We start from the raw sequence: 22,652 nt of genomic DNA on the forward strand, positions 1-22,652 counted from the left end.
TGGATTTTCAACTCTCAACATCCTGCACTTCCTCCTTCACTACTACCTTCATAGTATCTTCCCTCTTCAAGGACACTAAGTATAGCATCGATCTCTAGCTGCCTGGAAAGCACTCTCCTGCCTGCTCCTGACCTGGTGTGGAGCCCACACAGGCAGTTTAGGAGGGGCAGTGGCTTTGTAAACGTGAGCCCAGCATCAGTTCTCAGAGCACTATTTGCGGGGACTCTTGCTGTTAGTGTCCTTTGGACTGGCCAGGCTATTGCAGGGGAGTGCCCTGTCTTCTGATTGAGGGTGAAGGTGAGCACACAAGGGGCCTATTAGGGGAGTGTGGGTAGGAGATGGACTTGGTACAGCTTAAGATTCCCCATTGTGATACCAGGACCTGAAGTCAGAATCCCAAGGCAGAGACCACCAACCCTTGCTCTGTCCTTATCTCTGCTGGCTGTAGTCCTGGATCACTGCATAGTCACTGTCTCTGGGCTGCTGAGTTCTGTGGGGTAAGCCAGGTAGACGATGTAGGATATACTAAAGGATTACATAGGGCCCCACAGTTTGTCAAATCCTACTTTTATTGGACAAAGACCCTGGTGATGATGGTGATGAAGCAGAATAGGTGTCTGCTAGACAGGACAAATCCATGGGGGTGGGGAGGAAGGAATGACTGGCAGAGCAACCAATGGCCTTAGTGTGGCCAAGCCTGGGACTCTTCATACCTCTTATCAGTCTTCCCCCCAGAGATCTTAGATAGGAACCACAAACAGGGCAAGACCTGGGCGCATCAGGTCTCAAACAATCCTGAGCAGCTTCCAGAATTGACTGGAGCACAAGGCTTCTCTGTACCCAAGGCCTTAGCAGAAGCCAATCTTCCTGTCCTGGCAAGACACACTGTGGCCCCAGTTGTAGGGGTCAAGGGTAGAAACATCACTTGCAGGAGATCAAACCTGGTAGGGATGTAAGGAAGGTCTCGAGTACCTAGAAGTTTCTTACTGTCCAGTTTCTGTCTGTTGAGAGGGTTTGTGCCGTAGAGGAGTGTGTGGGCCTCCGAGTGCACTGTCTGCAGCTCTTCCAATGTGGCCTTGCGTCCACGGATGCACTGTGGGGTCACACGGTAAGAACACAGGTGTTAGCTCAGCGTGGTTGGTGCTCCAGAGGGAGTGCAGTTCCATTATGAGGATGGGTATATGATTATCACATTATTGAAAGGTAGAGACAAAACAGTACCCGACTCAATAATTAAATATTTTAGGTGGCTTGCATTTGAATCTTAGCTTTGAAAAATATTTAAAAAGATAATTCTAGTTTTCAACATGTTATCCTTCACTATCACACAAATGGTCTCCAACAAATTATTACTTTGCTTTCTGAAACCAGGGTTTGGGCTTAAAACGGCAAGAAGTATCAGAGGTGGGGCAAGTTGACCAAGCTCATTCTCAGGGGGGACTCGAGTCACTACTTCTAATGTCCCCTCAATACCAGCTCTTTGTGGTCTTCCTTTGAGCATGGCTGACACACCTGAGTCTGTATTTGCATTGGGAGGTGACTAGGAGTCCTGTGCTCCTCTGCAGTTGGTAATCTCATCAAATCAACTCTTGAGCTACTTTCAGATCTCTACAAACTAGCAGATGAGTGCCTGCTCTTCAGCCGAGGTAACCACTCAACTAGCTGGCCAGTAGGTTCTGGAATAGATAAATATTTTATAGGGAAAGAGCTCCTTGGGGGGTCAGGCAAAGCAAAGTCCTCATCACTCAAGAAACTGTTGACAGGATCTGATCTCCCCTTCCTGGTCCAGTAGGTGCTGACCTATACAGTGAAGAAGAAATTAAACCAACACGGTGTGGCCCTGGTTCTGCCGGCTGGCAGGGGGGCTTGGGCCTACAGAGAAGACCTCTCTGGTTCAGAGCCAACACAGGGTGAGACCACCCACAGGCCCTCTAGTGTGTGCCTATCCAGAGTGAGGTACAGTCCAGGCTCCAGTTTCAGCGAGTCTTTGGGACGTCATGACATTACCTACTTGACTTCTGTGCTGGACATCAACTCTAATGACAAGGGCCTAGGACTCAGGCTACAAGCCAGACAATAGGGACCTGGCATGGATGTGTGCTTGCTCTCGTGTTGAATTAAGAGAATAGCTCCTTTGCACCACAAGGAGCTGCTGTGATAAGCTTTCCCATGTTTGGCTTAGGGTACTTAAACCTAGGGAGCTGGTCAGTGTTTTTACTGCAGTCAATGGTTCTTAGCCCCAGCCTGTCCTAGCCTACCTCTCCCGAGGCTCCTCCCAACTCTGCTCTGACCTCATAGCCTGCCATCTAAGAACCCTCTGCCACTGTCCCACCTCCACAAAGGCACAATGGAAGGTGAGGTGGAGGGCTGTCCTGCTCTCTCAGATATTTGTACTCTCATGCCTGCCTGGGTCTACTTGCTTTCTTGGCTGAGAATCTGCCTCGCAGTCCCTGCCTGAGTATACTTTCCTGGGAGGAGACAAGACATTAGTGAATGCTGGCAACTGAATGATGTCTACGGGTTCCGGGTAGCACTTGGATGGGCAGGTTGGAAGGCTAGATGGAGCAAGAGAGGAAAGAGATTTTTCTTAGGGCTTATATATACAGGCCAATGCTGCCCCCCAGTGGCACAGCATTCTGGATTCCCAAGGCAGGTGCCTGGGGTCTCTCCTCACCCTTCACTGTCTACCTCCCACCCAGAAGGCCATCAGGAGCAGGTGTGGGCTGATAGTAGGACATCCCCAAAAGTGAGGTACAATTTGAGTGTTAAGGGACATTGGGCCCATCTGAACCTTGGGATGATCTATACTCTGAGTACCCCAATGTGTAAGGGAGGGCAGGTGTGCTCACAGGGAGGAAACAAATGACAGCTGCTCCATGAGGCACTTGCTAGTGCTTTTGGGACTCCTGTGCCCTATCCTATGCTGATGTGCAGGACAACTGGAGGGCAAAACAGAGAGGGGCTTTTCTACTTGAAGAGAGGTATAGCAGGTTCCCCTGGCAGGTGCTGAGGCAATCTTGTGGGTGATGCCAGGCCTACTGCCTGAGACTACCAGCTCCCAGGAACAGAGCTCTGGTCCCTGTGTCTGCCTACACAAACCCACCCTTCTTCCTCAGCAGAGACTCTTGAGTGCACAGGACCTGGGACTGAACACCTGCTGGGTCACAAGAGGCTCAACATGATCTTGGCCAGAGCTCTAATGTATGTGACCAGCTCAGCTGTGGCCAAATGTAGGGTAAACACTGAACCCCACTGGCAGGTAGGCATGGAAGCTGGGGACATTGAGGACCAGTAGCCAGACAGACAACCTTACTAGAGCTACCCCACATAGCCCTGGACAGAGGGCCTAGCATAAAGGAACCAGAGGTAAAGCTAACTAGGCCAGTGGGTAGGAGAGAAAAGGTACTTTCCACTCTGCCTCATGGAACCCAACATCTGAGGAAGAAGGGCCGGAAGCTCTCCACATATCCTCAGAGAAGCTTTCTGAGGTCACATCTGAAGAACAGTCTTCATGAAGCTCATGTAGGTAGGCTGGCTTTCCCTTTAGGTACTGGATCCTTCTCCCACTGCCTAAGTAGGGAGGCACACACTGCTCAGCCACAAGAGCATGCTAGGAAGTAACTAGGAAGAGGGCAGGGACAGCCACGGGGAGGCAGCCTGGTATTGTGGGTTCCAGGAGCACAGCACAGTGCTTCTGTGGAAGATACAGAATCTTAGGGAAACAGTTTGGACACTGCCATGGGAAGCCCCCAAAGGCTTATGGGAAGGAAGCTACATGCCCAATATGGTAGTGCTCGCACTGCAAGAGGTGGGCCTGGCAGAAGGTGACTGGGAGACGGAGACTTCATCCTTACAAGTTATTATGGTTCAGGCCTATATGACTAAATTAGTTCTCAAATGTCACAGAGAAAGGCCAGATCACACAGCAGTCTCTTTTCTGCTTCTCTGTCAAGTTGTGGCTTAGTCAGGGGATTCTCACCAGATGCTGGTACCTTGGTTTGGACCTTCCAGCTACCAAAACTGTGAGGTGGTAAACAGACATCTTTGCTTTATTAAAATACAGGTTTTCTACCACAACATAAAAGGTACCAAGACAGGCTTCTCAGAAGCCCTCAGACAGCACGGACAGGGGTGAGGAGACACAGGCAATGTTTCCCGGACTCTCACCATCACTATAACGAGAAAACTGACTGTCAGACACCGTAAATAGAACAGGCTGGAGGCCATGTCCACGAGCAAACAAGGCAGAAGGTGTCTATCACCATAGAGAGGCTCCATACCTCACACTTGCCACGGAGGCCAGTCTCCTGCAGCCGGGACCAGATGCTCTGGATCCTCCCAGCATGCTCTGGGTGGCTGTTGGTGTTCCCACAGGTGCACTGGTGCTTCAACATCAGAGTATCATACACAAGGCCTGTAGTGGAGCAGAGCTCAAGTCAGCTGTGCCCAGGGCTGAGCCAGCCAATGCCAGAAGGTGGCCCTGGGACAGAGCTCCCAGGAGGGAACAGAGCAGAGTCGGTTCTTGGTACAAGTTCACCCTATCCCCTTTCCAAGCTAATACAGTAGGATTAAAACAGAGTGAGAGGCCCAGCATTGCCCAACACACCAGCCCAGAAAGACTGTGGCTGCACCACGAGAACAAGTTATGGATTAAAAGGTGACAAGGGGCCCGAGTGCCTCTGGGCTACTCTGAATTCAAGGCCTGTCTGCCTGGTCACTGACTAGGCTCTGCATTAAGCAGGTCTGTTGGGTAGGCACTGTCCAAGGTTACCACATGGTCCAGGCCAGCATGAGTTTTGTGGTTTGCCAAAAGATACCTTCCAGAGCAGTGGACACAGGGTAAGAGGCGGCATGTATGGGCTACCTCAAGGTGGACATAAGAACAAACGGGAGCTGGACCTCATGTGTGAGATGCACAAAGACGCCTATCTGAAGCGAACAAGTATGTGAGCACAGCTTAGAAGCTGCTGACCACAGAAGTGTGTCATCCATGAATGATTTCACAGAGCTGCAGACAGGAAGGTCTCTTCTGACCAGCCACAGATGGCACAGAGCACTGTTTATATGCAAGCTGCCACTAAGGTATGACAGCATTCCCCTATCTGAGCTGCATGCTTTTAAAGACATATTAATTTCAGCCAATGGTCAAGTGCTAATGGACAGAAAATTTGGTAGGTTTTGTGAGTTTTTTTTTTTTTTTTGGAGTAATTTTAATTTCTAGGTATTACTACTGAAACTTCTCCCTCAAAAGGAAGTTTCCTTCTAAGAACTTGGCTGTAGTTGCAGTGTTCTATAAGAAGACATTTTATAAGACCCGTGAAGGATAAAGCTATTCATTTTCTTCATTAGGAGGAAATGATAAATGAAAACACTGTGAAGAACCATCCTAGTTTTCCCGCTTGTCACTGTGGGGAACTATTGGAAGAGGTGATGTATGTGGCCATATTGTAGCGATAGCTTTCTATCTCTGCCTCTATGCTGCTGTGGTCCATACTTCTGCTGAGCTTGCTCCAGACATCTGGACCTTTTAGGCACAAGCTAAGGTGCCACCAAGACACTATTTCCAGCTTGCAGGGCAGGTGAGAGAGGTTCGGAGTTTGTTTGTGCTCCAGCATCTTTCCACTAACCACTGCCCCGGGTGTCACTGGGGCTCACGGCAACGCTGCAGTCCTAGGCTTGGTTTAGGGGAACACTTGCAGAAGATCAAGGCTGCTATTGCTGCTGGCTAAGAGTGGGAAGCTGGGAAGCTCCATGATGGCACCCAGGTGGAGAGAAAAGAGAAGGCCGATTTTTGAGCCTGTGGCCAGCCAGTCCCAGAATAAAATCATCATGGTGGTCATGACCAAGTGTGGTTCTCAGGCCTGGCATGGTGCTGGCAGCTCATCTCTGGACAGCGTGGCCTGGGTTCTTTCTTCCCAGATTCATCAGTGGCTTGCTCCACAGCCCCAGATTGCCACTGCTCCCTACCCCTACTACCAGCAAGAGGCTACAAGTTACCTGTGGTGAACCTTGGTTTGGTGGGGGGCTCCTGGACTGACATGGGGAAGGTGGCAGATGCTGGGGAGGATTGTGCCCGGGACAGAGGTCTGTGGCTGCCAAATGACACAGGGATGCCAGCAGCCTCCATAGATGCCTGGTAGTTCCTTAGCTGGTGGATCCTCTGCTGCTCCAACAGGAGAGCTTGCTGCAGGGCAGGAGAGAGGGCCATTAGTGACAGAAAATTTCCCACCAGCCTGTGATGCTTATTATATAGTCACCCTTAAAAACCGACAGGCCTCTCCACTGTGGGACAACTAACCATCATGCCTCCTAACTGTGAGCTCTGATCTGAGTGGAATCATAAAGGAGAAGGCACTAAGGCACTTAGCACACTGGCCCTGCTTAAAAGGATGAGGGATTTGCCATCTCAAAGGCCTACAGGGAGGAGTGGCGGCGGCGGTGGTGGGGGGTTTCTTGGGAAGAGCTCCCTAAAGAGATGGTGAATAGTGGTAGAGGACTGGTAACGGACAGGGGTCAGGCCCTCAGTGGGGAGAGCCACTCTGGCTATAGGGAAAATGGGACAGTGAATACACAGGTTCTTCTGGTAGTGAAAGAATGATTAATCGTGGGCCAAACTCAGCAAGACAGCAAAGACAGACACAAAAGGGCCAGCTCTAAACTGTCTGATGTGTTCCCGCCTTGGCCTCCAACCACACTAGCATTCTCGAACTAGGAAAGTCAGAACTGTGGGGGACATGAAGGGACATGTTACTAAGTGTTTAGGTGCCCAGGGGAGAGGACTGGGTTGGCAAGGATACACTGTGGGGGAGGAAGAATCTGACTGGGTACCCGTGAAATATGGGGTCATCACTCAGGTGATGTAGACCCTGATGGGGGCTCTGGGGATTGACTGAGGTACATGACCAATGGGAAGTGAACCAGTTGGGAGGAACGAGGCAGATGAGATCCCCAAGGTTGACCCACCCAGAGCTGCTCCTTGTGTAGTGAACAGAGGAAGCCACTTTCTAGGGCCCTGAGAAGCTGAAAAGGAAACCCTGCCATCCCATGCCATTGCTGCTTACTAAAAAGGAGGTCCAACTCCTTCCCATTCTCATAATCCTCACCAAGTCCTATTTGATGAACATTATCTTACGGCCTTGGAAAATGCCCACTCCTGAGAAGCAGGGCCCAGCCCTGGTGTGTGAACAGAGGAGGGAAACTTTATCTAGAAGTTTTAGTCTTCAGCAAACAGAAGGGAGCTGCAGACATTTGGGCCACAGTAGGGAGGCATAGTACCTCCTGTAGGAGGGCTGGAGAGACCTCATGCAGAAGCTGAAGGCCCAGAGCCTCCCCAGCTTGTATCAGGACCATCAAGCTGCTGACTCTCCCGAATTGATGTCTCCTCAGTGTGCTTTCACACACTACTCTGGTCCAAGGTCCCCACGCAGGAGTTTTACTGGTTCTCTGCAGTGCATGGGAGTACGGAATCCTAGGGACTGTCTCATGATTGGATCACCTAGTGTCTTCAAGACACCAGTCCTAAAAGCAGCTACTAAAATACTCTGACTTACATCTGTGTGGTAAAACATCACTGGGTTTCAACAAGGGCAAGTAAGTGTTTGTTTCCTCTGAGGGTCTACTCCAGACATGACAAACATGTTCCCATGTCCCTTTGGGTCCATCAACCTGGGGCAGTAGACAGCCCTGGCCACTAATTTTCCTGAGTGCCTGGCTCATAAGACCCAAGGCATTCATCACCCTTTTAATTCTACTAGACTTTAAATAGCAATGGTCATGTGATGGGGGCTAAGTATCCCCCAGAATCAAACAGGCCACCTTTTCTTGAGACAGAGGAAAGCATCACAGAGCTGGGTGCTGGGGACAGACTACAGGCCTATTCCCAATGCAGGTATTTATGAGCCACTCTCATGCTAGGACTACACTTCCTAGTTGTCTGAGGAACCATATGCGAATGGAAGTCAACAGGTGTCTGTTGGAGGAACCTTGCTGTTCTGGTATAACAAATGCTATGGAGAAGCAGCGGTGGTAGCCACATCTAGAGTGTCATGGGACTGAGGAGGGGCTTGGCTGGGACAATCCTGGCGTCCAGCAAACAGGGGCATATGCCTCAGAACAGTATTCAGGCATCAAGTACTGCTTCTTGGGAATACAACTAGAGCCTATGACTCTAGATACCCTGGCTTACCTGTCACCGCTGAGGTAAAAGTAGCTTCCCTGAGTGTTCTCTAGCTTCTAACCCAGGGGTTCTAATGCCCTGTCCAAATGTCCTTAGTCTTTCTAGATGCGTGCCAATTACCTTTCACTGAAAATGAACAGCCACTCACTGAGTGTCCTCAGTCTTTGGCAGTCTGCTACTGTGTACTGCGCCCCAGACTTCACCACCCTCTCTGGACCTGAAGGATGGTCACTTGAACAGCAGCACCCAAGTTCTAGGCTGACCAGACTCTGACTCTTGCTTTTGAGACACGGCCTCACTTTGTAGCCCTGACTGACCTGAACCAGGCTAGCCTTAAACTCATAGATATCTCTCCAGTCCTGGAACGAAAGGTATACACCACCGTACCCAGCTCCTTTTTGATTAACACTTCAATTCCCCCTGTTCCAACATTAGTGGTTAGCCTGAATCCCACCAACGCTTGCTTTTTTGTTACAATCTATTGCCTCCCGTAAGTGAGTTTCGTGTGGCCCCTATGTTCAAGAAGGTACATGAACACCTTCAGAGGATGGGTGCACAACCTGCATGTACATGAGGGTGTACCACAAACACAACCCACTGCCTGGGAAGGCAGGGAGATGGTCGAGTCCAGAACAGTGAGTGTCTGTGATTCAGAGGACAGAAGGAGGAGCTGATTGGCTGCCTGCTCTCCTCACTCCACACCTGTCTGAAGAGCAGCTCTTGCTCAGTCGCTGGCCGCTGGCTGGGGTCCGCCTCTCGAGTGGGCTCCACCTCTTCCTCCTCACTCTCTATGGGCTCCTGCTTCACCTGCACACCAGCTAAAGAGGGCTCCTTCTGCCCAGGGAGCCGGTCTAGGTAGGGCTCATCTAACAAGGCCTGGTGTTCACGGAGCTCCTCCTCCGTCTCCTCAGGGTGGCTCTCAGGCTGCCGGGGTGGCTCGCTGGGTTTGGAGATCATCTGCAATGCAGAGGACAGGAACGAAGTTAGGGCAGTCAAGGGACTAGAAGAAGCTCCTCCACACTCGACAGGACAGGTATGCTCTACCAAGAACTTGTACGACCCAGGGTCACAGGGCACTGGATGAGCTCTAAGGGACATAGTATGGTGGCAGTGACACTTGTCCTGTACCTTAAGCGTTCTGAGTATGCACATGCATACAATGGGATGGCTGGGTGAAGACCTAGACACATTAACTAGCATGGCAGGGATCATGTCCCATTGTACACATGCAGATCGGCATTCTGTAAATGGCCTCAATAAAGCTAAGTAAAGCTCACGTCACTTTACTGAGCTGTCAAGCCTTTCCCCAGATGATGGGAAAGACTTGGCAAGCAGGCTTCAACAAAAGCACAGTTAAGAATTTGCTCCACTTCACAGTTTGTGATGTGCTAATGCCACCTTACTCCTGTGTACCCCAAAACTCCCAACTCTGGCAGGTGACACCATTTTGGCAAGCAGCATGTCTTTCCTGCACACTGCTCTCCCCAGCACCAGGACCTCTAGAACAGGCTGGCACTGCACAGGGTGGCACAGGTGTAAAGGTGGCAACAGGGCTATGAATGCAGAGGCAGACCAGAGGGGATCAGGACATGGGAGAGGGCGCAACGTTCTCCACCCTTTGGTCCTGGGTGGAGAACAGCAGGGAGGTGAAGGTACTGGGCAGTGACTAGGGATAACTACCTTCAGGAAGAACTGAGTAGAGGCAGAGGTGGAAAGGTATGCCAGGAGCACAGATGCTCAAGCAGTTGGGGAGCAAGACCGGGGCCCTTTCTTCTCCTTCTGCAACCACCCCCTGGGCACGCACACATGTGTGCATGAGCATGCATGCCCCCTCACACACACACCACACATGGGAAGGAGGAAGGAGTAAAGAAGGGTGGAAAGCAGTATTGTCCCTGTATGGCTGGCACACCCAAGGTGACTGGGCCCTCAGGAACTCAGGTCACTGTAAAGGCTCAGCTCTAAATGGTTACAAGTGCCCAATGATAGCAGTCCAGGACGGACTGGAACCCAGGTACTTATTCCAGGGTGGCACTTGAAATTAAAACAACTGTTCAAAGTAGGGCATGACAGGTGGAGTGCACAGGAAGGGTGCAGGGTGTCTTCTGAAAGGAGAAGGCAGGGCAAGTGTGCAGTGCAGACAGGCTCCATTACTGGGTTTGTTCAACATTATCTTTATGCTTCAACAGTGAAGAAAAATGTTTGATGAGCATATGTAGCCCTTCACCTGAGCATCTATGGCCCAAAAGGGAAACAGACAGATAGCCTTTCCTCTGATACATCTATGTGAACAGCTGAGCCCAGTGGCCCCAAAATAATGGGTCTTTGTCCTATGGCCCCACAGTTGACTCCCTTTCTGTATTGGACATGTACTGTGTTCTGTTTGGGTCATAGCTCGTCAGTGTCCCTGTACTATCCAGGGTTCGGAGTACCCTGTTTCTCAGAGGTTACAGTTCCAGGGTTGCACTGGACAACACTGAGTTTTCCTAAAGGCTGGAGTCTGCTGAGTTAATCTAGGTAATACTGAAAGTGACACATAAGGTAAAGGAATGTCTCCCTCGATCCCTTGGACGAGGCTCCCGCTAGCGGACTGTTCATCTCAGTGCTGACTGTGTGAGGCTGAGGAGGGTGCCTCTGGGTGAGTGCTCACAGAAGCACATGTTTGTAGGGCTCTTCCATTTGCTATGCCCGATATGGGAAGTCCCCAGGCATATTGCTTTTGTTTTCTTGTCCTTTCACATGTCAAGTGGCCCCCACTGCCAGAAAGGGCTTCCCTGCTTCCTCTCCAAGTTGGGTACAGGTTGCTGACAATGTGGTGTCACAAAGGCAGGTCTGCAGCCTTGGCAGGGGCCAGGCATGCAGAAACTCTAGAGCAGGGAGCAGGGAGGCTCTCAAAGGGCCACAGCTTGGCTAGGCTTCCCTCCGGAGAGTGCCTTTGAGGGATGCTGCCATGGCAACAAGGGGCACTCAGAGCCCTGTCAGCGATGCAGAACAGGCCCACTGCCTGCAGTGGATGGGCCGCTCTGATCAGCACTGACGCAGGTGCTGGTGCAACTAGTCTTTGTGAGCCATAGTTACAAACAGGGGTGATCTCTCTCCCTCTTGGAGAGCTGGCTTGGGAAACAAACCTGGCCTCGGGCAATGTGACAAGAGAACAAGAGAAGTCAGGGGGAAGGAAGCTTGCAGACGTTATCAGTCCCTGCTGTCCAGAGTCCTCTTGGACATCAGTGCCCTGTTTTATTAAGAGATGAGAACATACATACTACCATATCCAGAACAGCAGGGTGAAAATAGAGTTCAGAGTCAGAACCTCACTGGCAAGCACAAGGTATTTAAAAACTATGGGATACTCTCACAAGTAGACTACCCAGGAGTCAAGTTCTCATATTCAAGAGAGAGTAAGACTCAGTGAGACCTGTACAAAGATCAAGTGATCTTGTAGACATAGCACAGCTGCAAGAATTGACTTCAACAATGGGGAAGAGACACCTCATTACCCCCTTTCCATGGAAAGAGGAAGGTACATGTGCGAGCACAACTTCCCACTTTTCAAAACAAGGCGGCAGCAAAAAGGGGAGCTTCCCTGCCAGGCTGGGCACTGACTCATCCCTTAGACAGCCTTCCTCCCCTGGAAGGTTTCTTCCTTTAGCATGCCTCTATGAAGCACATTAATGTGGGCACAGCACCCATGTCAGGAGCCAGTGCCCAGTCAGGCACCCTGGCTACCACTCCAATCCCCAGGAATCCAGAGGGAAGCTAGCTCAGCAGCCCTGTTTTGTCCCTTAGAAAATGGGAACAGGCACAAAAGACTGCTGAAAACACAATATTAGAATGGATAACTCCTCATGTCATATTTTCGGAGCACTGGTACTTTAAGGTGGTGGCTGGGACACAGTGGACAGTGGGCCCAGCTGTGGTCCCCACTGTGTCAAGCAGGGAGTGAATGGCCCTCAGGGAGCAAGCTTCTCATAAAGCAGGGCAGGAACACTGATGCCACATACCACAGAGAACATCACTGTCTTCCTGGGTGTTCCAGGAAAACATTGTATAAACATTTCAATCAACTGTCATTTGCTATCACAAATCAATCATGTAACAAACCCCAGTGAGATTACCCAGCTTCTGAAGTCACCTTCAAGAATATGTCACATGTGAATGGGTGTTTCCTGTCTTCAAACCTCCTACCACACCACTCAGGTAGTGACATAATGAAATTAATAAGCCTAGGCTGGCATTAGAGAGATAGATATGAAAGTGCTTTTGACACCTGGGAGTATACATACTTGGCAGGAGCCTGTCTTACCCCCGGCAAATGCCTTTCCTGTGTAAATGGCAGTATGTCTGGAGCCCCCAACTTCTGAGTGCCCGGCATAAGGCCGTGGACTATGGGACTTGGGACTGAGGAACCTGACAGTGTTGTGCTTGACTGGCAGGTGGGGTCTGGCTGAGCCTGTGCTGGGCATGTGATCTGCAGCAACTTCCTTGGAAACCAGCTTGATTCTGGATCTCTCAGCTCACAGCAGAGATCAAGGTGGGATGGGTTGGGACAGGAGCCACTTGTCATTCCTCTATCCTGGGAATATGTGGAATCAGGCCTCTGATTTACTGTGGGGCTCTAAAGACCCCTCTATACATGTCCCTCATCCCTGATCCTTTCCCATCTTCCACAGGGGACCCACAGAAGGCTTGGACCCTGATGGCAGGCAGAGGACCAGTGATGGGGTACCTTCATCTCAGTCCTTTCTCATTTTCAGTTTCCTGTGGTCAAATCAACATCTAAAAACATTAAATAAAAAATTCTCGAAACAAATAACTTCTAAGTTTTAAGCTGTATTATATCATGATGCATAGCATCACGACTCCGTCGTTGCATTAACCCACAAAGGATGGGCACCCTCCATCCTAATGCATACACACTGTATGGACAACTCTCCTAGTGTCAGTAGCCACTTTGACTCTCAGTTTGGCTGTTACTCACAGGGTTCTGTGCTTCCTACTTTTGACACTTACTGAGTATTCTGGAATGTATCTTACCCCAGATATTGAGAATAAATGTAATTTATAAGTCCTAAAATCCACACTTTTAAATTGAACAATGGAGTACTTTACAGAACTCTGTAGCTATCACTATAACCTAGCCTGGGGACATTTCCATTACCCCTAAACATACATAGGTGCTGTACCCCCTGTAGCTCTTGAGAACCACTAACTTAACTCATGTCTCTAAGGCAGCAGTTCTCATCCTGTGGGTAGTGACCCCTTTGGGAGTTGAATGACCTTTACACAGTGGTTGCACATCACATATTTGCATTACGATTCATAACAGTAGCAAAACTACAGTTATGGAGTAGCATGAAACAATGTTATGGCTTGGGGGTCACCACAACATGAGGAACTATGTTAAAGGGTCACAGCATTAGGAAGGTTGAGAACCACTGGTCTAAGGCTTTGCCTAACCCTGGGAGTGAAACATAGCAGGCCCATTCATGACTGGTTTACTTTCCTGCCTGCTTGGTTTACAGGTCTATGCATGCTGTAGGACAAGAGAGGTGTACTCTGTCATCTGTCACCACAGGATGTCACCTGGGGATTTTCCATCCACCATCTGGCTGCTATGAGCAGTACAGATAAAGTTTGTGGAGAGGTGTCTGCAAGACATTTCCATTCCTCTTGGAGGACAGCTGCTGGGCTGTTTGCAACACATTCATCCGAGTTGACACTGAAGCTACCTGACTGACACATATGATGGGAACATACTAAGCCCCTCCACTTCTCTACTTGCCAGAATCAGGGCACTAACGTTTCCTATGGCCTCAGCCTGTAGATGGAGCTGAGAGACTCTGGACAGTCTGTGAGTACACAGACCTTATAGGATGCCTGGTTTCAAGCTGCCTCTGATGGTATAGCTCCCACATTTAAGCAAATTCAGGTGCTAGGTGACTTGAAAAATAAAGGTTTGAGTGTCAGGTTAAGGTCTGCTTTAAGATTTACTTGGCAAACGGTTTTAGAAAATCCCTATGGGAACTGCCTATGTGGACTGCCCCACACAACAATGCAGAGGCTTCTTGCACGGCTGTGGCTCACTGCACTGTCACAGACAGATGGGCTCTGAGGAAAGAAGGCCGTGGATATATCTGCACAGCAGCCCCACGCAACAGCACGGTTCCCTAGGCTCCAGACCACACCCCAGAAACATGTGCTTTGAGTTCCTCCCTTCCCTGCTTTGGCCACTGAAGGTCAGCAGAGGGGCAAGACATGAGGCATCTGGCCCCGGGGCAGGTGGGCAGCCCCAGGGGGCAGCTGGGCAGACCCACCTTGCTGAGGTGCAGCTGTTGCTGCTGGAACTGTTGCTTGTGCTTCTCCAGGAACTGCTGGTGCTGCTGCTGGATCACCAGGTGCTGCAGGGCCTGTGCATTCTGCGGCAGGGGTGCTGACTGCGTGCGCCCCAGGGGGCGGTGCTGCCGCAGCTTGTGAATGGATGGGGACACCCTGTCCGCACCAACCAGGGACTGTGTGTGGAGGGGCAGCGCCCCCAGGCCTGAAAGATACCAGTCTGAAGATAATATGGAGGAAAAAAAAACAGCAGAGGGGAAGAGGGAGAAGAGAGGGGAGAGATGCTGTTGAGTAACCAGTGGAGAAAACCACATGCCTGCCAGCCCAGGGGCCTTCTATGAAAACATGGCTGTCTGCAAACAGGTCCAATTCCAGCTAGAGGATGTAAGCTTGCAGCCTGGGCTTCAGGGGGCAGAGTGTAATTTGAAAGCAAGGCCACCTGATGCAGGCTCTCCAAGAGCCCTGCCACAGGAGCACTCCAGAAGTGTGGCAACAGCCTAGCATCAACCTCCCACACCTCTCACAGGGGTTCCGGAGGATGGCTCTCCTAGCTCCCCCACACCCAATTACCAGAGAGCAGTTTGCAGCTGACCTGCTGAAACTCAGAGACAAACTGACAGTGAGACCCTGTCTCCATCACACACTCAGGCACGGTTAAGACCTTGAGCTTCAGTGGATTCACCACAGGAGGGTTATTCACTCTGTATCAAACAGAGTGGGATGGGAGAGGGAGGGAGGGTGGCACGTGGAAGGAAGCAAGTCTTCTCTAGGGGCATGAGAGTGGGGCTGCACCGAGAACAGGCAAGTTCAATCACAGAGCAGGGGCAGCGGCTGCAGGACAGTGGGCAGATGTGAGGTCAACTCAGTGGGAAGGACCTAGACAAGAATGTTGCTTCCATATACTTGTCTGGAAGTCTGCCCAGGAGGAGGACTGTGGTGAAATGAAGGCTGGTGTCTGTGCCCAGAGCCAGTGGGCATTGTCCTGAGATGAGCAGCTCTGGCCTCAGAAGTAGTGGGATGCTGTACTACTCTGGCTTGAATGCTCAAAGGCTTGGGCACTACACACAGTATCATCTGTCATTGCTCTAGACAATGGAGAACTTGAGCCTCTAAGGAGGCCCCTTTCCTCAAGAGAACAGAAGAAACCCAATGAGATGCATCAGGACCATGTGGAATGGAGGAGGCAAGGCTCTAGGAAGAGTGGGTGGAATGGCTTGGGGAAGAGAGGAAGGCTGAAGGTCAATCATAAACACAGGCCTGACATCCCAGTATTTAGGAGACTGAGGCAGGAGAGTCAAAGTTTGAGGCTAGCCTGGGCAACAAAGCAAGATTTAGTATCAAAACAGTAACAAAGGACAAAATAAGTAAACAGACAAACAAAACACAAAACCACTAATCCAACACAAAAGGAAAAGCCTCAACCAGGAGACCAACACCAACCAGGCTGTTGTGTGTCAGCTGCTGCCTATGGGAACTGACTCTTTCCAGGTCTCACTGATAGGTGGGAAGATGAAGCCCATAGTGAGCGATTTCCCCGGGAACAGACAGGAAGGGACCTGAGCATAATGAACAGCCTATGGTCACTGGGACACTGTTCTCCAGAGTTGTAGCAAGGGTGTCCACTATGTCTCAGAGGATTCCGGCGGCCAGAAATGCTGTTTCTGTCTAGATCACTGGCTCTGGAGAGCCAAATGCACACTGGAGATGAAAAGGCACAAGGCAGAATACAATAGCAAGAGCTACAGACTGACTCACACCAGCAGGTGAGGGTATTTCAAAACACCAGCCAGAGGCTGGCCCTGGGAACATAAGGATCATGTACAGGCCAGTTCTGAAGTTGCTCTGACCGTAATTCTGAGTGAAGCAAAAGCTGTGAGGAAGTCACCCACAGACCTAAGGATGACATACAGCTGGGCAAGGCCACAAATAGGTAGGGTTCTGTGTCATTTCTGAAACAGTGTCTTCATAGCTAAACTGCACAGGTTTCCTATCTTTCTCTAACTTGTATTTTTCTAAATGTAACCATCCTCAAGCAACAACAGAGTCAGGGGTGTGTCCAGGTCAATTCTGAATTTCATGCACTGGCTTCCTTGAGCTGCAGGGAAACCTGTCTGAGGGAGAGCAGGAGGCTAAACAGAGGGGCACTGGCATTGACTTCTACTCCTTGGTCAGCTTTCTAAGCAGGGCACAGATCCTTGTCAGAGCTGAGGTAGGTACCATATAACAGAGACCCACACAGTGACTACTGTTGTGTGGGCTCAGGTGGAGGCCAATGAGAGTGACCTTACTCCCAGAGACCTGGACGTGGCTCTTACCTGTGACAAGGGGTGTCTGGGTGGGTGCCTGCTCCAGCAGGACCATATGCTGCAGAAGGGGGTTGTGAGCTGCTCCACCATCCCGCTCCAAGGGCGAGGTGCTCAGGTACGGGGTGAGGTGGGTGCCAGGGAACAGGGAGATCCGCTGCTGGAGGGCTGGGAGAGCAAGCCTCTCAGTATCCTGCTGGCCTGCTGCACCCTGAAAGGTACAACCAGGATATTCTTCAGGCTGTGGGGACTGAGGCAGACAACCACCCTGTGACACTCAAACCCATGGAGAACAACTTACAGCAGCAGGGCCGGTGGCAGGGAGCCCCAAGGTGATGTTGGGTAAGGATGGAGATGTGTAGAGAGGGAGTGGGGCGACTGAGCCGTCTCGAGTCACGAGTCTGTGTGCCAAGCTCGTCTGTAGACAGAAGACACTGTGACTATCAGAGTCTGTCACATGCTTCAACATAAGCAGCAGCATATCCAGGACTGTGGGGCGGGAGTCACCTACAGTATAAAGTGCTGACAGGTATCTACCTGGTGCAAAAACAGGCTGCACAGACAGTGGCCCCCAGACAAGCATGTCACAGGCATAGAATCAGTGTTCATATCCCCGAGGTTTTTCCCCTCCAAATGAGCACTTGCCACCTTGTTTGTTTTGGTTCAATCTGCCTACTTACCATAAAACTATAGGTAGGAGACTTAGGACAATGCATTTAAAAAATATTTTTGTAGTTAAAAACTTTTTCTAAAAAAAAGTAGAAACCAAGGAGAAAGCTATTGATAAACAGGAAAAAATATTCTTATATAAGAGGTAGATAATGGTGACAACAGGACCTGCAATGTACAGGCAAGACAAAAGACTAAAAGAAAAAGAACTTGTCAATCAAAGACCAAGTAACATGAGAGCAGAACTCAATAAAGACAATGACAAAAGAACCCATATTAAGGGAAATGAAAGAAAATGCTCAACTTTATCAGAGACTGAAAAGTGTATTTACCAAGTCATCAAACTGGCAGGCTTTCTAAAAGCTCAGAAAAGCTGAAACACAAGGCCGTGGGACTATACACAGCAGAACTTTCTGTATACTGATTTTGCAACCTGTGTTTGGAAGCCTTAAAAGACAAGTTGTTCTTGATGGTGAGACTCCACTCAAGGATGCAGTGGTTAAGAAGCAGTCCTAAGGAAATGGCTCGCAAGCACAGAAGACAGCCATTACAACAGTCATATGATGGCAGCAGTATTTGGCGTCAGCCATGCCAATCAGAGGGATAGTTTACAACCTGGTATAAAATTAGTGCAGGAGCTACAATTAAGTTAGTTAATTAGTTAGGCTTAGGTTAGTTTTAGACCTAGTTGCAGAGTTTGGGCCGGGGGTAGAGTTACAATTTCATTTAGGGCCTGTGGTGTATGAACTAGGATTAAGTTTAGGGTGAGAGCTAGGGTTTGGGTTAGTATTCATGTCAGGTCTACAGTTATAGAAAGTGTTAGATTTAGGGTTGGGATAGGTTTAGTGTTAAAGTTAGAATTAGGGCTATGTTTAGAATTAAGGCCAGGGTTAGAGTCAATCAGTACTTGGGTTAGGTGTGGAGCTTTAGCTTACTGTTGGGTTAGGCTAACATTTTAGGTTTAGCATAGGGTTAAGGTTTTGGATACATTTAGGGTAAGTTAGGAATAGTGCTGGGGTGAACACAATGTTACATCTAGGATTGTAGTTAATGTTAGTTTTCTACTATTTCTGTCTGAGGTGGGGGTGGGACAGGTCTGGCTGTCTGAAGTACTCTAATATGTCCCTGACTACTCTTTCAGGTACATGGATAGGCCCTGCTCAGGAGAACAGTGTTTCATCTCCACCTCCCTACATGCTCGACACACCTCAATGCACACCAAATGGGCACACAAATGAGACTACAGGATGCTGGTTCCTTTGAGGCAGGTACATGTAGGCATTATGTGGTTTACCATGAAGAAACAATCTCATTATCTTTTAGTTCTTCTAGTGTACTATGTAATTAAGGCTAAGAAACATTCTTAGCACAACAAAATTTCATTCCCAGGACCAAAAAAAAAAAAAAAAAATATCTAAGTTGAAAGTTTTTGATAAACAATGGTTATGTGTCTGCATCCCTAGCCTGAAAACAATTCCTTCCTGCAAAGGGACACGTGGTCACTTTCCTAGGGTTCATGTCAGAGACTCTGACTTTCATGATGCCTTGTGGAGCCACCTGGGAGCTGTGCACTACACTGACTGCCTCAGGGCTGTGACAGGAGACAGGAAGGATAGCTGCCTTATATGTGCCACCTGGCCCAGAGCAAGGGCTCTGGCTCCCATGAGGTTTGCTAACAAAGTTCATGCTCACACAGCGTTAAGTAATCATCAAAGGGCTGTGTGTGTATGTGTGCATGAACTATGCATGCTTCAAAAGTAAAAGCACTTTTAGATCTCACTTCAGGAATGATGTTTTAGCTGTCATGGAAAGCAGGGCTGTACTTCAATGTAATAAGCTGAGAACAAATAAGCAGAACTTCTAATGTTTACAAAGGTATAATTTCTTTTAGCACTCAGGTGGTTGCTTAGCTGATTTGCTTGTGGAGCCTGGTTATGCTTACTTGCTCACACAAAACATGGGGTCTCCTGTCTTTAGGCAGAGCACATTGGGGGCTTGCAGGAAGAACCCCTCAGAACTCTGTCCACTACAGGATGGGCTTGTTAGCTTCCTGGGAATACTGTGGTTCCTTTGTGAGTCAGGGCCAGTGGTCAGAACCTGAGCACACCTTACAGGAGTTTGAACACGTGTGGTTTGTAATGAGAGGTGCATTAGATATCAACACTTCTGCAGAGAGGCCTTTGGGTCACAGCTGAGGTTCCCCATGAGAAGCCCTTTAGCCACAGGGCATCTAATTCTAATATCTGAAATTCAAAAGGGGTGTTCACATGTGTTCCAGCATTCAAACAACACCTCTGCCTGTGACAATGACAGCCTGATGAGAAACACTGGCAACCTTACTGTTTTGGGGGATTCTCTGTATGCTCTATTGACTGTGGTGGCCTAATTTACATATTTAGGCTTTATAAAGATCAACACATAACTTAAACCTGAGCAGTGGTGCTCCACCCAATTGAGGAGCTGGTACACTACCGTGATGCATCTAACTGGCCACATCACTTATGTACCTGGGCCCACACCTTACAAGAGAGAAGCAGAGTTAACATCCCAGGGCAAGATGCAGTTTCATGGTTGGGTTCTGAGGTTAATCACAGGAAGGTCTCTGCCATGATCTCAGTCCTACAGAAGGACTGTTAAAACTTCTAACAACACAAGAAAATACTGAATTAGAAGGCTAAAGGATACAAATGAGAGAAATATAAACCTCACTTCTTGCAGTGACCCTCATTTCTAACTTTCTAGACAAAATGGGTCTAGAAGCCTGAAATGAAAATGCTAAGCACTGTGCCTAGGAATCTCACCTGGGGCTATCAGCTCTTTGCAAGGGCAAGACTCACTCCTAATGTGAAGAAGGAAGTCAGTAACCACATTACTAATGACGGACTCCTGTAAGCTAAGCTAGGAGCTCCCAAGAAACTTCCCAGTCTCTACACTCACACAGCACACAGCAGCTCTGGCTCAATCCAAGAGGCTATTTTCAGAGTGTTGGACGCAACCCTGGCCTGCAGCAGCAGTGGAACAGTCTGAGTTCTCCCGTGTTTCCCCCACAGCCTGTCAGAGCCCGCCTTCTCACCCGCTGTCCCCACCTTCTCTGCTGCTGCATCCCAGGCCAGGCATGCGGGCCAGGCATGATTGTGGAGTGATGGAAACTATGTAGTAGGTGCAGGTGCAGGGTCCTAGAAAACCATCTTGGACCCTTCTTCTAGTTTTTGATCCTTCCTTTCTCCCACATTAGTGTCCACCAGTAATATCTGTTTTCCTAACACGGTTTTGCTGGCTATTATAAAATGTGTACTTCTCAAATATGTCTTTTATACTCCACAACCATTTTCACATGCCTGACGCTTGCACCATGTGCCTCAGCACAGTGTATATGACAACAGCTGCTCCTGTAACATACCTGGAGAAAGATCAAGGAAAAGGCAGGCCGGGCACTCTCAATATGATGGAAACTGCAGCCCTCATGTTTCAGGAAGATCATGATGAGGAGAATTGGGGAGTAATGCCTGGAAGGCCCCTCCCAGGTATCCCATGCTTTGGTCCTCACTGGATAGTCAGACACAAGGCAGATACCAGTGGGAATGCTTGCCCTATGTGAGTCTGTGATTGACCCACCTCAGCTGGAGCGCTGGGCACGGTGGGCGTGATGCCATTTTCAGTGCTGACGTTGCCAGAGCTGCTATTGGGAGAGCTGGGACCGGAGCCAGGGGCGCTGCTGCACGCAGAGTCTGTAGATGAGAGACAGAAGGTGGGGCTGGGCACTGGATAGACACAGAGGGCGCCACTGCTTCCTAGCCTGCTGTCAGGCAGAACAGGTCAGGATTTCAAAGCAGGGATGGTAACACAATTCCCTAGGTCTTGGCTTTGCCGCTGAACTCCCATGAGCCTCCCAAAGCTGACACACTGTGGATGCATGGCTGAGCCCTTCAGGATGTGCACAGTACCATTCCATAGCTCTTTTAAATTTCAAGATGGTTTGAGACATCAGAAAGGTAAGCCCTTAAACACTTATTAATATTCAGACAAAAGACCAGTGAACACAAAGGCCCAGTGGTTTTCTAACAGCGAAAGGTCAAATTCATTGTCTCTATAAAAAGAATTTCAAAGTAAACCAACCTACTGCGACTGTTCAGTTTACATGCAATATTCTTACTTTACGATGAACTACCTAGAGGCCAGGAAACAGGCAGTGGCTTCTGCAGCTCACCAATGTGGTCTGAAATCACACAGCAGCCTTAAGATATATCTGTATTTCTTGGACTTGACTCTGATCAGTCCACCAGCCACAACACTCTTCACACCATGGGCTGGCTGGGGCCATCTCCAACCAGTGTGGGTGGCTACTCTATGCTCAGGGGCATATACTGAGCTTCTGATATCTGGCTCAGGCATTTTGACAATGGTATCATCTGGTTAACACTTCTCAAAACACACATGAACTGCTTTCCTGAGCAGTCCAGGTATCTGTCCATTATCAACAGCACTCTCAGATCAGAATCTAGTATCAAACTTGGACACAGCAGGCCGCTGAAGGGGCTCAGAGACACCCTTCCTTAACAGAGCACAGCTACTCACTCACCCAGCTAACAGGGCACCTGCAGAGCAGATTCTGAAATCTGTCTATAGGTATAGTTCTGCAAGACAGAGGAGGGGAGAACTGGAGCAAACAGGCTCACAGCCCTCCATAGCTGGCAGGAGCCTAGCCTGAGTTATAAAGAGGGTACCCTTTCATGCCACTCACAAGAGGAAGATGTGCATAGTGACTTCACATGCTCTGGCATACTTAAGTCCTCACCTTAATTTTGGCAAATGGGGGAAAGCTTGGACCTCCATGGACTGTGTCATCCACCAGTAATTTGAGGCATTTTTTTTTTTTACCCTCTAGCAGCTGGGGACACCCTACCTCCACTCTAGAACCCTGTATCCAGTACTTGTGCTAAGAACCATGGCAGACACTGAATGTGAGCACAGGACTCAGTCCACCCTTTCTGTCCCACTCCTCCAAATGCCAACAAGTACACTTTGTGATTGTATTTCCCTGAATTTACCAGCTGGGACCAATAGCCTACCCGGACTGAAGAGGTGCTTGGGACCAATAGCCTACCTGGACTGAAGAGGTGCTATCATTTTATGTAACACATGTGCTTTGCTTGGTTTTCACCCTCTACCCT

At 49.4% G+C, this 22,652-nt stretch overlaps 1 protein-coding gene across 7 annotated transcripts in view; it reads right to left on the reverse strand.

Annotated features, from left to right (window-relative positions):
- The window catches only part of Hdac4 (histone deacetylase 4), a 243,446-nt gene that overhangs the window by 31,524 nt on the left and 189,270 nt on the right, over positions 1-22,652 (reverse strand). For 4 of the 7 annotated variants that reach the window (XM_051190805.1, XM_051190804.1, XM_051190803.1 and 1 more), the window contains 8 exons: positions 21,097-21,209; positions 17,114-17,230; positions 16,825-17,023; positions 14,491-14,729; positions 8,879-9,133; positions 5,998-6,184; positions 4,281-4,414; positions 973-1,093 (listed from right to left, as the gene is read on the reverse strand). In XM_051190805.1, coding sequence (XP_051046762.1) covers positions 973-1,093; positions 4,281-4,414; positions 5,998-6,184; positions 8,879-9,133; positions 14,491-14,729; positions 16,825-17,023; positions 17,114-17,230; positions 21,097-21,209 — 1,365 coding nt within the window. The remainder of the gene's footprint in view (positions 1-972; positions 1,094-4,280; positions 4,415-5,997; positions 6,185-8,878; positions 9,134-14,490; positions 14,730-16,824; positions 17,024-17,113; positions 17,231-21,096; positions 21,210-22,652) is intronic. The other 3 variants (XM_051190802.1, XM_051190800.1, XM_051190801.1) reach the window with 3 other exon arrangements.

This window comes from Phodopus roborovskii, unplaced genomic scaffold (genome assembly GCF_943737965.1).
Source record: "Phodopus roborovskii unplaced genomic scaffold, PHOROB, whole genome shotgun sequence".
Lineage (NCBI taxonomy): Eukaryota > Metazoa > Chordata > Mammalia > Rodentia > Cricetidae > Phodopus > Phodopus roborovskii.